This window comes from Bos indicus x Bos taurus, chromosome 25 (assembly GCF_003369695.1).
Source record: "Bos indicus x Bos taurus breed Angus x Brahman F1 hybrid chromosome 25, Bos_hybrid_MaternalHap_v2.0, whole genome shotgun sequence".
NCBI classification, from domain to species: domain Eukaryota; kingdom Metazoa; phylum Chordata; class Mammalia; order Artiodactyla; family Bovidae; genus Bos; species Bos indicus x Bos taurus.
In genome coordinates, this window is record NC_040100.1 from 5,260,422 (window position 1) to 5,277,704 (window position 17,283).

General features: G+C 56.7%; 1 protein-coding gene across 15 annotated transcripts in view; it reads left to right on the forward strand.

The window, feature by feature from the left end:
* TRRAP (transformation/transcription domain associated protein) overlaps nucleotides 1–15,750 on the forward strand; it is a 90,381-nt gene extending 74,631 nt beyond the window's left edge. For 11 of the 15 annotated variants that reach the window (XM_027527641.1, XM_027527648.1, XM_027527646.1 and 8 more), the window contains 11 exons: nucleotides 728–929; nucleotides 2,063–2,227; nucleotides 3,589–3,679; nucleotides 5,173–5,372; nucleotides 6,109–6,370; nucleotides 8,284–8,509; nucleotides 9,202–9,419; nucleotides 10,561–10,745; nucleotides 13,073–13,276; nucleotides 13,359–13,553; nucleotides 14,776–15,750. In XM_027527641.1, coding sequence (XP_027383442.1) covers nucleotides 728–929; nucleotides 2,063–2,227; nucleotides 3,589–3,679; nucleotides 5,173–5,372; nucleotides 6,109–6,370; nucleotides 8,284–8,509; nucleotides 9,202–9,419; nucleotides 10,561–10,745; nucleotides 13,073–13,276; nucleotides 13,359–13,553; nucleotides 14,776–15,060 — 2,233 coding nt within the window. In that variant the 3' untranslated portion in view covers nucleotides 15,061–15,750. The remainder of the gene's footprint in view (nucleotides 1–727; nucleotides 930–2,062; nucleotides 2,228–3,588; nucleotides 3,680–5,172; nucleotides 5,373–6,108; nucleotides 6,371–8,283; nucleotides 8,510–9,201; nucleotides 9,420–10,560; nucleotides 10,746–13,072; nucleotides 13,277–13,358; nucleotides 13,554–14,775) is intronic. The other 4 variants (XM_027527650.1, XM_027527653.1, XM_027527652.1 and 1 more) reach the window with 1 other exon arrangement.
* Nucleotides 15,751–17,283: the final 1,533 nt, after the last annotated feature.

The following is a 17,283-nucleotide window of genomic DNA, read 5'->3' on the forward strand; positions in this document are numbered from 1 at the left end:
CTTCAACAATCTAAGTAATTGGGAGCAGGGATGGGATGTTTCCAGGGTGATCCACAGTGGCCGAGATGCTGCTGCTTCTTCAACAGCAGACATAAACCTCATGTTTCTTTAATCACAGGGATCACCAGACCCTCTTGGATTAGCATACATAACACAGCTCTTAAATATGGGTTGAGTATTTCTGACTTGGTGCAAGATATGTACATTATGTTTTACTTTAAACCTTTTGGCAGAGGTGGTGGTTTAGTTGCGAAGTCATGTCTGACTCTCTTGTGACCTCATGGACCGTAGCCTGCCAGGCTCCTCTGTCCATGGGATTTCCCAGGCAAGGATACTGGAGTGGGCTGCCATCTCCTTCTCTAGGGAGTGAAGTGTTGACATGAACGTCAGCATGGATGAACCTCAGAAACACTGAGGCTGATTGAAAGAGTCTAGACACAAAAAGTCACCGTCTGTGGGTCCATTAATGTGAGATGTGCGGTAGTCAGTCCACAGAGGCAGAGCAGCAGTAACTCCATGGGTGGCCACCGGGGCTGGGGGTTGGGGGCAGTGGGGAGTGGTGCTTCTTGGTTCGGGGTTTCCTTGGGGTGATGACAATGTTCGCAGCCTCCGTAGAGGTGGTGGTCACAGAGCATTTTAAATGTACCAGCTGCCCCCGAATTGGTCACTTCACGACGGTTGGTTTTCTGTCCCGCGGTGTTCACGGTCTCAATTTGTGTCCTCCCAGGTCTGAGGAAGCGAACAAAGCGTTCTCTGCAGCCGTGCAGATGCACGACGTGCTGGTGAAAGCCTGGGCCATGTGGGGCGACTACCTGGAGAACATCTTCGTCAAGGAGCGGCAGCTGCATCTCGGGGTGTCCGCCATCACCTGCTACCTGCACGCGTGCCGGCACCAGAACGAGAGCAAGTCGAGGAAGTACCTGGCCAAGGTGAGGCCAGAGGAACTCGCTTTGACCAGAGACCTTCCTGGGAACCTTTAGTTTGGATGGAAGCTCAGCGACCTCCTGGTCCGTGCTGGGCATGAGGCAGCACACAGAGTCTGTAGGTTCTATTTAAAGCTGGAAAGTGGAGGCCTGGACATTCTTGGGGTCAGAGGACTTCTTAGCCGCAAAATGGAACCTGGAGTGCGGGTGGGTCTTAGAGCTCAGGTCTGGTGTGGCTGTGGGCCTCCCGCTGGACGGGGATTCCTGCAGACTGCGAGGGCTCTGCCAGGAGCGCACCCTGCCGCGCGCCTCAGGCTCTGACCTCTCGCTCCCAGGGCCGTGCACACAGGCTGGAGCCAGTCTGTGTGATGCTGAGGCCCTGGGTTCCTGCAGGGTGAGGTCGTCCCGTGGTACCCCACTGCAGCGCTGGGCACAGGGCTGTATCCACGTGTGCCTAGTGGATGGCTGCTTGAGCCTGAGCACCCTCCTAGCGTGCACCCTCTTGGCTTCCCTGGGAAACACATCCGTACAACCCAGAATCCGTTCTTGCAGATAACTTAAGAATAGATTGTTCCGCTTACTTTGTCCAATAAAGGTGAGGAGTTTTTAGAATTCCTTGATTTAACGTCAGAGTTTGGACTGAACATCCCAAGTGGTGAAAGCCGACTGCGGACACAGGCCGGCTGTAGTCATGCCGAGGAGCCGCTGCACGGCCAGCTCTGGGTGTGCTTTCCTGTGGATGAGATGGTTTCAGAGTCTCCTGACGGCAGACTGCCAGCGGGGCCTCGCACTAGGGTGGTGGTGGTCACCTGAGATCTGAGCAGAAGTCCATTTTGTTCTGGGGAGATCACAAGTGTGGGTAACAGACTGGAGCCCGTGGGGTCCACATGACCACCGCTAGCCAGCTGACCAGGTCAGTTAGTAGTTGGCATTAAAGCTAAACCTTGACGAAAACTGTATTTATATTCTCAGCGTCATCTGTCTGTAAGCTCTATTAAGTTTCATCATACAGTTGGGCCTTTTGTCCATGTTTCCCATGATGCCAGGAAAGGTGCCTTGTGTGGCAGTTTAATGTCGGGAACGCCCCTGACCGGAACCGGAGACTTTGGCTCAGCTCCCTGACTGCCCTTCTGTCTTAGGTGCTGTGGCTCCTGAGTTTTGACGATGACAAGAACACCCTGGCAGATGCCGTGGACAAGTACTGCATCGGCGTGCCGCCCATCCAGTGGCTGGCCTGGATCCCGCAGCTGCTCACCTGTCTGGTCGGCTCCGAGGGAAAGCTGCTTTTGAACCTGATTAGCCAGGTGGGACCTGCAGGGCCTCTTTGGTCACAAGGTGTTTTCCCTTCACATCCTTTTTTCCAAGAAAGAAAATGTGCACCCTCAGAGTTTTGAAACTAAGATGGATGGGCAGGCGTGCGCAGTTAGCTGTCACCTGACGTAAAGCAGAGGGGACAGTAGTTGCAGAGCACCGCGGGGTTGGCGGGCAGTGGTCTGCTGGACTTAATGGCGTCAGGATGCTGACTTCTTCTCTTACACACGTTGCCACGTAAGATACACGTAAAGTACGCCTTCCGTTAAAATGCAGGGTCCCTGGCGAGCACTCGGGTTACTGACCAGGCGCGGGTGCCTGGTCAGTGCCCACGGCTGACTCCCCTTCACGGGCTGGACCGGGAGCTCTGAGCCCCAGAAGAAAGCTCGGCAGGCTGTGGGTCTGTTGCTCTTGGCCCAGCTGCCCAGCCGCGCTGTTGGAGGCTCACAGTCGTGTGCACTGGGGCAGGCTGGGGGGATTGGGCCTGTAGAAAGGCTGTCATGACCCGTGTTTGAGGTCTGCTCCAGATTATCCTCCTCTTGCGCAAAGGCCGAGAGGCAGGGGAGGGCCCTGAGCAGGGGACATGTGGATACCGTTTGGTCTGGGATTGGTGCCTTTGATGGCGTTTGTTTTATCAAGTTACAGAGTCCTGTATGTAGCCTCTCACACGTGAACCTGTAACCAAGCACCCGGGGCATGCTGCTCGCTCGCTGCTCATGCACAGCATCTACACGGCACCCAGAAGTGGTTTCATTCTTCCTTGAGCGCTTGCGGCTGTGGTCCTGGGTACTGGTACTTCACCTGGAGTTGATCTGTCAAAGACGTAGATTCTGTTTGGTATCATCATTCACTGGACATCTCTTAACATACATTAGCCAGCCTTCCTGCAGCCAGTGGCCAAGCTGGGTAACGTCTGCTCAGCCCTTCTGAAGAAGCCGTAGAACTCTAGTTGACCAAAACTGGCATTTCTTACCTAAAAGAAAAAGGCCAGTCCCCTGCGTCCTACAGTTACACAGAGTGAAGTGACTCGCCAGGGAGCCCCTTCGTCAGCCTGCTCTCAGTTCTGGTGAATGAAGACGGCTGGCATTTTGTGTTCTCTGTCACTGGCCTGAGAGGCAGGCACCTGAGTGTCTGCCCCCTCAGGTTAGATCAGATGACAAGTGAGGTTGCTCTGCCAGGAGGAGTCTTGGGTGGGTGAGACTGATGGAATACACCAGGCTGCTCTTGCCTGGGTCTTTTCTGGCTAAACTGGACGTTGGGCTTGCTATTCAGTCCGGCCTCCTGTCTGTGCTAAGTCAGTGGTGCCGGCCAGGTGCGGGCCCCTTCCCACTCACGACTGACTCTCTCTGAGCAGGTGGGACGCGTGTATCCCCAGGCTGTATACTTCCCCATCCGGACCCTGTACCTGACGCTGAAGATAGAGCAGCGGGAGCGCTACAAGAGCGGTACGTCTCCTGGGGGCAGCGGCCAGGCCGTGGGGCGGGTCCCCAGGGCGTCCGGGTTCCCACTGTCACCAGCACACGCCCCGGCAGCTCCCCTCCAGCCCGCGGGCCCGTCTGTGTTCAGATGCTGGGAGGACACCGGGGTGGGAAGACGAAACCTGACCTCCCGGGGGCTGCTGGTTCCCCTTCTCCGTAGTGTGACAAGGTGTTCATCCACTCCAGTGATCTCATCCATAAGTAGGAGAAAATATGTGAAACCCAGGGCCTCAGTGGTAAAGAATCTGCCTGCCAAGACAGGAGCTGTGGGTTCGATCCCTGGGTCGGGAAGATGCCCTGGAGGAGGAAATGGCAACCCACTCCAGTATTCTTGTCTGGGAAATCTACAGACAGAGGAACCTGGCTACAGTCCATGGGGTTACAAAGAGTGGACACAACTGAGTGACTAAACAAAAAACAAAAGTTGAACTTAACTCATTAGTTATAAACGCGTTCTGATAAATAGCACAGATGCCACTTACTGTGTTACAAGGAATCACACCTTCAGCTGCCAGAAGAATCCGCACAGAAAGCAGTCTTACCTGGGCCTTCTCTGGTGGTCCAGAGGTTAGGGCTTCGAGCTCCCAACGCAGGGGTCACGGGTTCGATCCCTGGCCAGGGAACTAAGATCCCATTTCCACACAGTATAGCCTAAAGAAAAAGAAAAAAATCAGTCTTAACCAAAGGTAAAAACTTATTCACAATAGGTTTTTAATCTGTAACGATTACTGTGGTACGTAGAGAAATAACCTACTTAATGGTTTCAGTTACCCACTAAGCATGGTGCTCTGTAAACAGTCAAAGCACCGCTTACTTGCTGTGTCTTTAATACGTAGACACACTCACTGCGAGGCCAGAGCCTTTCCAGGAAGGTGACTCCCTCCTCCCGACGGTGGTGGCAGCTCCCGGTCCTCTGTAGGGTGGGTCTTCGTGCCAACCTCCTGGCTGGCTAGGTGGATTGGAGTTTGGGTCAATTGAAAGTTAAGGGTTTTTGTTCTAAGTGAGTTGAAGCTTTAAAAAAATGAGCATCAGGGGTTCTGTAGCTTTTCTTACGAAGCAGCGAGCTTTGTTTTTAACGTCATTTGTATTTGTGGTTTGGCTTTCCTTGATGAAAGCACACTTCTAGATTCTCAGAGCTAATACAAAGAATGAATTGTGAAATATTTTGCCAGACCTTAAAAAAAAAAAACTCAGACTCCCACTGCAGTTAGAGGGAGTCCAGGGAGCCTGCGCCCCCCACCTGGACTGCAGTCACACGCCCGCCTCGCGCCCTCACCCGTGCGCCTTCTGCTTGCACTGCGCCCCGGGACAGGGCACCTGCCTCGCAGCCCCGGGAGGCCCCCGGGGTGTGTCCCGCGCCGGCAGGAACCAGCGTTCCTCTGGCCAGGGGGTCCTCGGAGCGCCGGCTCTCCCGTCGGTCAGTTCGGCGCTGACACTGGCGTTGTGTGTGTTGCTCTCAGATTCTGGACAGCAGCAGCCAAGTTCAGTGGGTAACCAGTCCCATTCTGCATCAGATCCAGGGCCCATAAGAGCCACGGCCCCCATGTGGCGCTGCAGCCGTATCATGCACATGCAGCGGGAGCTGCACCCGACGCTGCTGTCTTCCCTGGAAGGCATCGTCGACCAGATGGTCTGGTTCCGGGAGAACTGGCACGAGGAGGTATGCGGCGGGTCTGTGTGCCGCGGAGGGCGTGGGTCTGGGTGCCCTCGCAGATGCGGCCTGTCCACACGAGCTCCCCGCTCGTGTGTGTCTGTGGGTGGACTGGCTGATGGAGCCGCAGAGTCTCCACGTCTGCACCCTGGTGCTGTCGTCACCGCCGAAGCAGAAAACTTGAAACGAAGGCGACATCAAGGAAGCCATTGCTGCCCTTAAAATGCTTCTTTTGTTCACTTGTCCGAATCTAACTGCTGAAATCCCACCACTGGCCAAGGAGCAGTGGGGTGGGCAAAGGTCATCTCGGGGGTCATCATCTCCAGGGGCCAGAGCTGGTTCTCAGGCCGCCTCCTCAGTGGCGGTGATAAGTAATCAGCGTTTGTTGTCTGGTTGGCCGCGAGGCCCCCTCGTTAGTGCTGTGTTACTCTGTGTGTGTGCACAGCACACGGATGTGATCTGAAATAGGCTTTTCCTTGAACAACAGAAGGGTGTGTGCGCGATGCAAAGGGTGGGGTTGTGGGTCTTTTTCTTCTGTTAACGTTTGGGATGCTGTTCCTTGCTGTTGAGAACGCAGCTCATGGCGTGAGCGTCCAGGGTACCCCCCGCCCTGGTTCTGCACACTCTGGCGCCCCGAGAGCTTTGTCCGTGGTGGGGCCGGCTGGGTGGGTGCCCAGTGGGTAGGGGGCAGCTTGCTCGAGTGCAGAGCTCTGTTGCGCGAGCCCACCGTGTCTCTGTCCCCCAGGTCCTCAGGCAGCTCCAGCAGGGCCTGGCCAAGTGCTACTCCGTAGCGTTTGAGAAGAGCGGAGCGGTGTCGGACGCCAAGATCACGCCGCACACCCTCAACTTCGTCAAGAAGCTGGTGAGCACGTTCGGGGTGGGCCTGGAGAACGTGTCCAACGTCTCCACGATGTTCTCCAGCGCCGCCTCCGAGTCCCTGGCCCGGCGCGCCCAGGCCACCGCCCAGGACCCCGTCTTCCAGAAGCTGAAGGGCCAGTTCACCACCGGTGAGTCCCAACCCGGGGAAGCGGCCCCTCACCCTGCTCCTCGGTCCTGCCCATCCCAGTTAACCGCCTCCGTTGCTTTTCTGGAACGCAGCACAGGGTGGGCAGGTTAGACTGTAAGCAAACAGGACACTCCCCTGCCCCGAGATCGCATGGCCTTCCCTCCAGGGGAAAAGTCAAAGAATCGGAGCCGGGGTAGACACAGGGATTTAGGACGCAGTCCTGCTGCCTGCCAGGTTTTTGTGGAAGATTGCTGGCTCCGCGGTGACGGGCAGGGATCCCCCTGGTGGTGGCTCTGGTGTCAGGACTGGGAGGGGACTCTCGCGTTTCCTGGACCCACGGGAGCACGGATCCAGCCCCACCTCTCTGTGTGACCCCTTGGTGCCCCTCACTCAGCCCGAGTCCCTGTCGGGGACCCCCGGGCACACACAGGCCAGGCCGCGCCCCCTGGAGCTGGAGCGCGTGTGGTCTCTTCCTCACAGCAAACGGAGGTGTCTGAGATGGAAGTCTTGTGGACACCATCCTATACTACTGAGAAGAAGTGATACTAAGTGCATCTGTATCTACACCCAAATGTAGTCTGAAATAGAGCCTTAAAGGTGGAACACATCTGGATTCTGATGTGAAAAAATGACAGGCGCTAAAACCTGGAAGGGGGCCAGCCTCGAGGCGCTGACCCACCACCAGCTGCAGTGAGCGTCAGATGCCCTCATCGAGCCCCTCTGGCCACACACCCCAGGGGCCGACCCTGTGTCCATCCTGGGTTCTGGTCTGGAGAGTGCAGGAGGGTTGCCCCTCCGCCCACAGCAGCATCGCAGCCCTGGCTCCAGCTCCACGTCTGTGAGCACGGGGGAAGGCAGCTCCGGAGAGTCGATCTGGAGACGGAAGACTGACCCACGTGGGAACGCTGTGCCGAGCGCTGACGGCCGCTTTGTGGCGACAGCCCCAAACGCGAGTCCCCCAGATGCCCCTCCAAGGAGAAGGGACACGCAGTGTGGCTCTTCCACGCTCATAAAGCAGATGAAGAGGCGTTAACTGACACACACGGCAACTTGGATGAACTTCAGAGAAATTATGCTGAATGCAGAAGGCCGCTCTCAGCAGGATTCCTGCCACGCACTTCTAAATCATGAAGCCTTTGTGAGGTCACGATGGAGAACAGACCAGCAGTGGCCAGGCGTCGGGTGTGGGGGAGGCGGGCATGGCTCAGAGCTGGGGGACGGGGGCCTCCTGGATACACAGCGGGGCGCCCCCCACGCGTCTCACGGATGCACACGTGCACACAGAACACGCGCAGGTCACGTGTCTGAATCAGCCCCGTGGGTTGTGCCAGTGCCTTGGTTTTGGGAAGGGGTGTGTGGCCCTCCCTGTTAGGTTTCTTGGTGCTCCTGTGAATATTTATTTCAAGATAAAAGTTAACAGCAAATAGAAACCCGTTCCATGAAGACCAGGCCAGGCCTTGATAACAGCTTCCTGCCCCCGAGTTGAGAAGGTGCACAGCCCCGTGTCCCGGTGGACGAAGACCTGCCTCCCCCGTGTTCACCTCGCTAGTCACAGGACCGCACGTGAGATGGTAAAGGAAAGCCGGAGAAACGCCGTGAGGAAAAACCCCACGAGAGAAGTGCATCGACTGTCGTGAAACTGATGACACGCATGCACAGTTAAACTCACACGTGGGCATGACGAGTGGAGTTGTGGGAGCAGCTGTGTGTCAGGCCCAGAGCTCCGCGCCGTTTATTCCAGTCGGCATTTTTATGTGCTGTTTATTGGAGTCCTGCCCCTCACAGCACTTCATTACAGACTAGATAGAAAACGCGCCTGTTTCCTCCCTGGGCCGTGCCGGAGTCGTAGTTGTACAGTGAATTGAAAATCACCCAGGTGACTGAAATGTTTCTTAATCATATTCTGTTTTGCAGATTTTGACTTCAGTGTTCCAGGATCCATGAAGCTTCACAATCTGATTTCCAAACTGAAAAAGTGGATCAAAATCCTGGAGGCTAAAACCAAGCAGCTTCCAAAATTCTTCCTCATTGAGGAGAAGTGCCGGTTTCTGAGCAACTTCTCGGCACAGACGGCCGAGGTGGAAATTCCCGGGGAGTTTCTGATGCCAAAGCCGACACATTACTACATCAAGATTGCTCGGTGAGTGCGCCTGGCCGGCCTGGGGTCACCAACGCCTTCCCCCGGGAGAGGCCCGGGAGATGATCCAGGGAGACCAGTCAGCGGTTCACACTGTGATTCCCTCCCTTCTGCCCCCGGGAGAGGACACAGGACTGCCCTCAGATTGGAGTCTTTGGGCACCTTTCACGTGTCCAGGCGAACCCATGAGTTCCGTGTTTTGTCTGAGTCAAGCTTGTGTTTGCTCTCAAAAGAACCCTTTCTGAATGCTTGTAGAACTTGACAAAGCAGAGTTTTGCAGTGTTTTATATACTCTGAAAGCACAGTATTCAAAACAGAATCAAATGATGTTAAAAATTTTTTAGAGCAAAGCGAGTTGCATCCCATTTAAAACGTAAAGCGAGCTGGGAACTGGCCTTAACAGGGCCCTCCCAAGTCGGACCCTGCCGCTCCCCTCCACCGTCGGCCCCAAGGTTGTGCGGGCCCCACACCGCCCCTCCGCTGTGAGCCCCGAGGGTGCACAGGCCCCAGGCCGGCTCATCAGCAGCGGATCCTCTGTCCCAAGGGCCCAGGCCCTCCCACTTCTGGGGTCCCTGGTGTCCTCTGACTCCGGAGGCCAGACCCTCGGCGCAACTGGTCGTCTGGGAAGCTCTGCTCTCAAAGCAGAGGGGCGGAGTGGGCGCGTGGCGTGGTGTCAGCGCCCGCGGTCTTGGCAGGTTCATGCCCCGGGTGGAGATTGTGCAGAAGCACAACACGGCGGCCAGGAGGCTCTATATCCGCGGGCACAACGGCAAGATCTACCCATACCTGGTCATGAACGACGCCTGCCTGACCGAGTCACGGCGGGAGGAGCGCGTGCTGCAGCTGCTGCGCCTGCTCAACCCCTGCCTGGAGAAGCGGAAGGAGACCACCAAGAGGCACCTGTTCTTCACAGGTACGTGCACGGCCGCCGCCAGGTGTGCCCTGCTGGCGCCTCTGGGTACGCCCTGGTGGTGCCTCCGGGTATGCACGCGGCCACCTCTGGGTACGCCCTGGTGGCGCACAGCCCCTGCAGGACACGCGCCTGACCAGCACCCGCCTGGAGAAGCAGGCCCCGACCGGGCGCACAGCTGTCTCCACTCGCCCATGAGCCTGCCCAAGCTCTGGTGACGTTGGCTGAGCAGGTGGCATGCTCCACATGGTTTTTAAGCACAGTCTTTGATCTCTTCTTGGACTTCTATGGTGGCTCAGCTGGTAAAGAATTCCCCTGCAGTGCAGGAGACCCTGGTTCAATCCCTGGTTTGGGAAGATTCCCTGGAGAAGGGAACAGCCACCCACTCTGGTATTCTGGCCTGGAGAATTTCACGGATTGTATAATCTATGGGATCACAAAGAGTCGGACACGACTGAGCGACTTTTACTTTCACTTCTTGATCTGCTCTGGGCACCACCTGAGGCGCCCGCCTTGGAGTCGAGGAGCCCCAGGAAGGCCCCTGACATCTCATTGAGGCGGCACCCAGCAACCTCGGGTGAGGTCTTTACAGAACCAAGTGGTGGTGGGTGAATCGTGAACCTGTCACGTGGGGCGGGGCGGTGCCTGTGGCTCCCCAGCCCCAGAGAGAACAGTGGTCACCCTTCATGTTGACCCGGGTTTGGAGTCCGTTGCCGTGCGTGGTGTCTGGTCCTGTTTGGAGCTCTCTGATGGCTGAGCTGTGATCCAGCCTCTTCTTTTATTTTTAAACTTTACAATATTGTATTAGTTTTGCCAAATATCGAAATGAATCTGCCACAGGTATACCCACGTTCCCCATCCTGAACCCTCCTCCCTCCTCCCTCCCCTACCCTCCCTCTGGGTCGTCCCAGTGCACCAGCCCCAAGCATCCAGTACCGTGCATCGAACCTGGACTGGCGACTCGTTTCATACATGATATTATACATGTTTCAATGCTAAAGTCTCTCACCTTTAAGTTCAGAATCCCCCAAAATAAGTGAATTGAGAAATTGGCTCTGCAGAGCGCTGTGGGTGTTCGAGCACATGTGTGACGCACTCTGCTGGTCGGTCCCCGCCTCACCCGCCGTCTCCCCTCTCTCCTCAGTCCCCCGCGTGGTGGCCGTGTCTCCGCAGATGCGCCTGGTGGAGGACAACCCCTCCTCGCTGTCGCTGGTGGAGATCTACAAGCAGCGCTGCGCCAAGAAGGGCATCGAGCACGACAACCCCATCTCGCGCTACTACGACCGCCTGGCCACGGTGCAGGCGCGCGGGACGCAGGCCAGCCACCAGGTGCGGGCGGGCGGGCGCAGGGTAGGGCCGTGCGCCTCGGCCAAGGGCCATTCACTGCAACAGGACAGAGGCATGTTTTCATTCAGCCTCGCAGAAGCTCAGAGGCCTTCCCGCAAAACAGCTCAGAAATTAGAATTTTAAAGGAACTTCCTGGCAGGTTCATTTGGTTGGCAGCCGGGGCGTAGGCGGTGTGAGGCTGTCCGCCCGCCTCCTGGGCACCTTCACAGGTTTGCTGCCAGGCCTCCTGGTCACGCACAGTCTCTGTGTGGTGTGTCCTTGCTAAAATGCAGAATGTGGGGACGTGGAAACCTGTCGGGCCAGCCGTTTCTGTGGCCTCGGGAGTCCCGGATGCCCCGGCTGCACCTGCTGGCGGGCCAAGGGTCTCTCTGCACCTGCGGGTCCTGCTCTGGGGGCAGCGGGGCAGGGGGAGCGTGGGTGAGAAGGCTGTGTCCAGGGTTCTCTGTGTCACCAAGAGGCAACCCTGTGGCCGGTTCTCCTGCTGCCTCCGTGGTCCTTCCTGGCTCCCCGAGGGCGCCTCCTGGATCTGGGGAGAGACCCCCAGGGCCGGAAGCTGCCTCTGTTGTCCAGGGACTGGTCTCCCATTAATCTGGGTCCTAAAGGGCTTGGTTCAGGACAGAGCCCAGGGGTGCCCGTCTCAGCCCCGCACCATGCTCAGGGTGCAGGGTCTCGAGTCAGCCCCCACCGTCATGCGGGCAAAGCAGGTGGGGTTCTTCTGTGCTCAGTGGTCTCCGTGGACCATGGCAGTTTTGAGGTGTTGGTGGGAAGTGAATGGATTGGATTCTCAAGGCTCTGTGTTCCTTGGACTGTGGGAGCCAGTGACCCTTGTCTGCAAATACGTGGCTACATCGGAAGCCCCCTCCCGCTTTGTGAAGATGGAGCTGAGCGCGGGTCTGGCACAGGGATGGTGCGGGGCCCTCCTGGGCCCGCGGGAGGCGCGGACGTCTCTTCTTAGTCTTCCTCCCCTAGTTTGCTTCGTTACTGACTCGGCTCCTTTACCCTTTGCGGTTTTTACCACACTGCCTGTAAATTTGCTTGTTCTGGACGCATCATGTGAGCAGAGTCACACAGCATGTGCTCTTTCGTGCCTGGCTCCCTCCGCAGCGTGTTCTCAAGGTCATCCGCTCGGTGGCACGTCGGTACTGTTTCTTGCTGATTATTTCCTTATATGAAGAGACCACGTTTAACTTACCCACTTATTAGTTGGTGGACGTTTATGCCTTTTGTCTGTTAAGATTAATGCTGCTGTGAACACGCATGTACAGGTTTTTTTGTGGATTTTTGTTCTCATTTCACTTGGCCATCTGTATACCAAGGGTAGAATCGCTGGTATCTGGTTATCTGGTTATCTGGTAACTCTCACGTTTAACATTTTGATGGAGCCACAGACTGTTTTCCAAAGTGACCGCAATGTACGCGAGTTCTGATTTTCCCACGTTCTTGCCAGCACTTAGTATTATCTGTCTTTCTGACTACAGCCACCCGAGTGTGTGTGAAGTGCTAGTTTATTTTGGTCGGTAGCAAGTGATACTGAGTATTTTTTCATTTGCTGATTGGCTGTTTGCATATTTTCTTTGGAGAAAAGTCAGTTCAAGTCCTTTACTCACTTTTTTAAATAAATTTTTTTTAAATTCTGTGCCGCACCGGTCGTCACTGCTCCTCGGGCTTTCTCTAGCTGTGGTGAGCAGGGTCTGCTCTCCAGTCGCCGTGCTCTGGCTTCTCGCTGTGGACCCCCGGCTCGAGAGACATGGCTGCAGTAGTTGAGACACATGGGCTCCGCTGCCCCATGGCCTGTGGCATCTTCCCGGATCAGGGATTGACCCCCTGTCCCCTCCGTTGGCAGCCGGATTTTTAACTACTGGACCACCAGGAAAATCCCCGTTTGTTCTTTTTTTATGTTGGGTGATTTGTAAAAAGACTTGTTTTTTTATTGATTCTAAGAACTCTTTCTATGATCTGGATGTAAGTGACGACAGGTGACTTTCTTTCCTTGCTGGGTATGTCGTCCTGCTTCTCCACGTGCCTCATAACCTTCTGCTGAAAACAGGATGTTTTGGATAATGCAGTGTGGCCACACTCACCGTCAGACCCTTCCCCACGCGGTGTGTTGCTGTGTGTGTGTGTGGTGACTTCTTGGGCTCAGTCAGCCCAGGAGGCTGTTGAGGAATACCCAGAACCAACGCCGGGACCTTACCAGCGGCCCTGAGCACCACACACACACACCCCCACCCACACACCCCACCCCCCCACTGAGGTGTCTGTTCAGCCAGCCCGCGCCTGACCTGCTTGCCGAACTCCCTGTCCCCCAGGTCCTTCGAGACATCCTCAAGGAGGTTCAGAGCAACATGGTGCCCCGCAGCATGCTCAAGGAGTGGGCCCTGCACACCTTCCCCAACGCCACCGACTACTGGACCTTCCGCAAGATGTTCACCATCCAGCTGGCACTCATCGGCTTCGCAGAGTTCGTCCTGCACCTCAACAGACTCAACCCCGAGATGCTGCAGATCGCACAGGTAACGTGGTGGGCGCGGCCGGGCCCCCCTCTCAGTCTGCGCCTGCTGCTTCTGCCCCTGAGTGTCTGCCTCTGACCTCCAGGACACGGGCAAGCTGAACGTGGCCTACTTCCGCTTTGACATAAACGACGCCACTGGGGACTTGGATGCCAACCGCCCTGTCCCTTTCCGCCTCACACCCAACATCTCCGAATTTCTAACCACCATCGGCGTCTCCGGCCCCTTGACCGCGTCCATGATCGCCGTAGCCCGCTGCTTCGCCCAGCCCAACTTCAAGGTGGGTCAAGGGTCATCCCAGGAGGAGCGTGTGGTGAAGCCCTGGGGGATGCGACGTGGCTGGACGCCCGTGGCCACGCCGGGGCTCTGACAGCGCCGTGCCACACGCCGTGCTCGGGAGGACAGACGGGGTGCTGGTCCAGTCCCTCTGGCCCCCAGCCTGTCTCTTCGCAGTCGGAGACTGAGCACACACCGTCCGGTCTCTTTTTTCTGACTTCCGGGACCATCTGTACTGATTGCTCTTTTCCCAGATAAGCAGTTTGTGTCTAGAAAAGGCTTCAGACACCAGTTGCTTTTGCAAAACATTTACTCAGAACAGGTTTTAAATCATCGAGTCACCTCCTGACTGCAAACACGGACTTTGAGCTCTGTTGACGTTCGACTGCTCTCTTCCCCCCGCCCCCACCCCGGGGTCGGCGCGGCTCCGGGGCCCATGAAGGCCTCTGTGAAACGGGTCAGAACATGGAGCCCACTCAGGCAGGGAGCGCAATGACACTCGTCCACTTAGGGTTAAGACCTGAAATACAGCACAGTGTTCTCGTTCTGTAGAAACACTCACTTCCGGAGACGGGGTTATCCGAGAGGGGCCCGTGATTGGAAACCCTGTTTAAAAACCTGTTACAACCTGGAAGAACAGTGTGGCCTGAGTGGCTGTGGACGGGAGGAAGCTGGGCTTCTCCACACTCAGGCCACGCTCCTTCCAGCCCCAGTGGGGTGATTGCCTTCGCATTAGATCCACATAGAGACCACCCAGCACACTGCGCTGGGGCCAGGCCCTCAGCGTGTCAGTCCGGGTCACATTTAAGCAGCCCCAGTGCCTCTGATGTGACAGCGGGCCGTGGCTGGGCGTCCAGTTCAGGAGAGTTTGCAAACAGCCTGTCCGTCTTGCCATCACACCATCCTGTCTGTCATCCCAGCGCCGCCATCAGAGGTGATGGGCCTGGGTCCCCAGCCCTCCTCTGTCCCCTCCCACGGGCCCCCCTCCAGCCCCCACCACCTTCCCTCAGGACTCCATTCCACGGTGCCTTGACCTGGGGTCCCCCACCTCTTTCTTAGAACCCCAGGGGTCATCACACGTGTCTGGCTGCAGCATCGCCACCAGAGTGACCGAGGTGTGGGCCCCGGCTACTGAGGCCCCGATGGCTGCCGCAACAGAGCACCTTGCTGGGACGCTGCCCTCTGGGCCGGTAGTTAAGCGCGATCCTTCCGTTCTCACCCCGCAGGTGGACGGCATCCTGAAAACCGTGCTGCGGGACGAGATCATTGCCTGGCACAAGAAGACGCAGGAGGACACGTCGTCTCCGCTGTCAGCCGCCGGGCAGCCCGAGAACATGGACAGCCAGCAGCTGGTCTCCCTGGTTCAGAAGGCCGTCACGGCCATCATGACCCGCCTGCACAACCTCGCCCAGTTCGAGGGTGGGGAGAGCAAAGTCAACACCCTGGTGGCCGCCGCCAACAGCCTGGACAACCTGTGCCGCATGGACCCCGCCTGGCACCCTTGGCTGTGAGCGCGGCTGCGTTGGTGGGGTGGGCGGTTCCCGACGGTTGGGGACTGAGCGTCAGGAAGGCCGGGCAAGTCCAGGCAGGAGCGGAGACCAACCTGCAGCTTTTAAAGCAGCCTTCAGAGAAGCCAGGATCTCCTTGTGAATTCTTTTTTATCGACTTCCTCCCTCGTGTGAATGTACAGATAGAACTGTAGGAAACGCTTCCTTGTCGTCGTTTTTACCTTTCGGAGGTGATACCTCCTAGGAGCTTCAGGCTTTTGTACAGAGCTCTGTAACAAGTGTACAGAAAACCCACTTTGTTAGAGAAACAGGAAATTATGAAGACAGTGTGCTGGGTTTTCTCTAAGCACAGACTTCCAGGCTGCAGGAAGCAGCCTCAGAACCTCCCAGTACGGCTGGTGTGGATGGAGAGGCGGGGGCTGCCCGCCCTGCGTTTGGAGTCAGATTCCTCGGGGCCCGCAGAGCCGGAGAGCAAGCGCGATTCCGCTTGCTGTTCCGCTGCTCTTCGGCTGTCTTCTTGATATTTACTATCACTGTACCTGGAAAAAAAAACATTTTCCCCTCTTAATTTAAAAAGAAGCAACGAAGGTTTGTTTGTTACCTCCAATATGTTCACATTTTTATGAGCCTTGAGAACGTTCTATCTAAATTTGTACAGTGTGAATTTTTTAGAATAAATATTTTATCAAAGGACGTGTTGTTTCTGCGAAGTATGCCCCACCCCCCGCCCCTCGCGCCAGCGGGGCTTTGCCCCCAGGGTGGCCCCACGGTGACCGTAACATGCGCCGGGCCGGGGCTTGGGTGCGCGCCCCTCCAGCGTGAAGTCCTGATCCCAACCAAAGGCAGGAAAACACGTGCAGGGGGCTCTTGGTGCCGTTCCCGAGTTTCAGGGCTGCGGCCCAGTGACCTGCATGCAACGGGGAGATGCCTGGAGGCGGCAGCCTGGAGCCTCGTCCCCGGCTGTGGCCCGTCCCGTCAGTGGGACAGACTGAACCTCATCGCCTAGACTCCAGCCCCCACACGGAGGGAGCCTGAGGGACTGGGTTTGGTCTATCTGACCAGACTGTCCCATTCTTTATTTGGAGCTGATTGTAAGTATTTTACTAGTACTCTGCTGTTTTTGTGAGCAAGCGTCTTGGGTTCTGGAATGACAGGAGCCTGTATTTCAAATGACAGGTGTCACTGCACAGCCAGCAGGCTGGAAGGGGAAGGCGCCCGTCTGTCTGACAGCCCTCCCTGTGCAGCAGGGTCTCCAGATCCGGGGTCAGGACGTAGCTGAAACCAGCCACTGAGTTACCTCGGTCCTCTTGGAGCGGGCGTGGAGCCTGGTGGTCGCAGAGATGCATGGACAGTGTTCGGGAGGAGGGAACGTTTGCTTCTCAGCCTCGCTGCTTGGAGTCTGGAGTCAGCGTCCTGGTAAGAAGGGCCCAGGTTCAAGGCCAGGCTTGCCCGTGCCGTGCCCCAGGCACTGACCCTTGTTCCTGGGAAAGCCAGCCTCTCCCCATTAGAGACCCAGCCCATCCCGTGCCCATCAGTTCGTCCCAGAGTCGGCAGCCCTGAGCCAGCACCTCTGTGACCAGAAGCCTCTTGCTCTCTCTCCTGAAAGAATGTGGCTTTGCTGGGACCCGGGTCCCCAGGAGCGAGGAAGGTCAGACAGAGGGCTTGTGTGGGGAGCCACCCCCAGGGTGTGCCCAGTTTTCCTAACACGGTTTCCAGGTAAGCATGATCGGTAAGATTTTCTTAAGCTCTAAACTACATGTGACAGAATTTGCCATTTCCACCGTCTCTGTGCGTGCAGTTCAGTGGCCTTGAGTACCTTCCCATCATTACGCAGCCCTTGCCGCTGTCACCTGCAGAACTTTTTCTTCGTCCCGAGGAGAGACTGTTCCCATCAACCCCGAGTCCCATGCTTCTCCCCCGGCCTGGGGCAAATGCTCTTCTATTTCATCTCTCTGCTTTTGACTCCTCCAGGAATCTTGTGAGTAGAAGCATGTGCTCTTTGTTCTTTTGTGACCAACTTGGCTCACTTAGCACAGCAGTGCAGCCCGTGACGGAACGGCCTTCCTTCCCAAGGCTGGATAAGGATGTATGCTGCATGTGTGTACGTGTGTACGTGTGAACGGCCTTCCTTCCCAAGGCTGGATAAGGGCGTACGCTGCATGTGTGTACCACGTCTTTGGACCCTTGGCTTGCTTTCGTCTTTCCGCTATTGTAAAAAATGCTGGA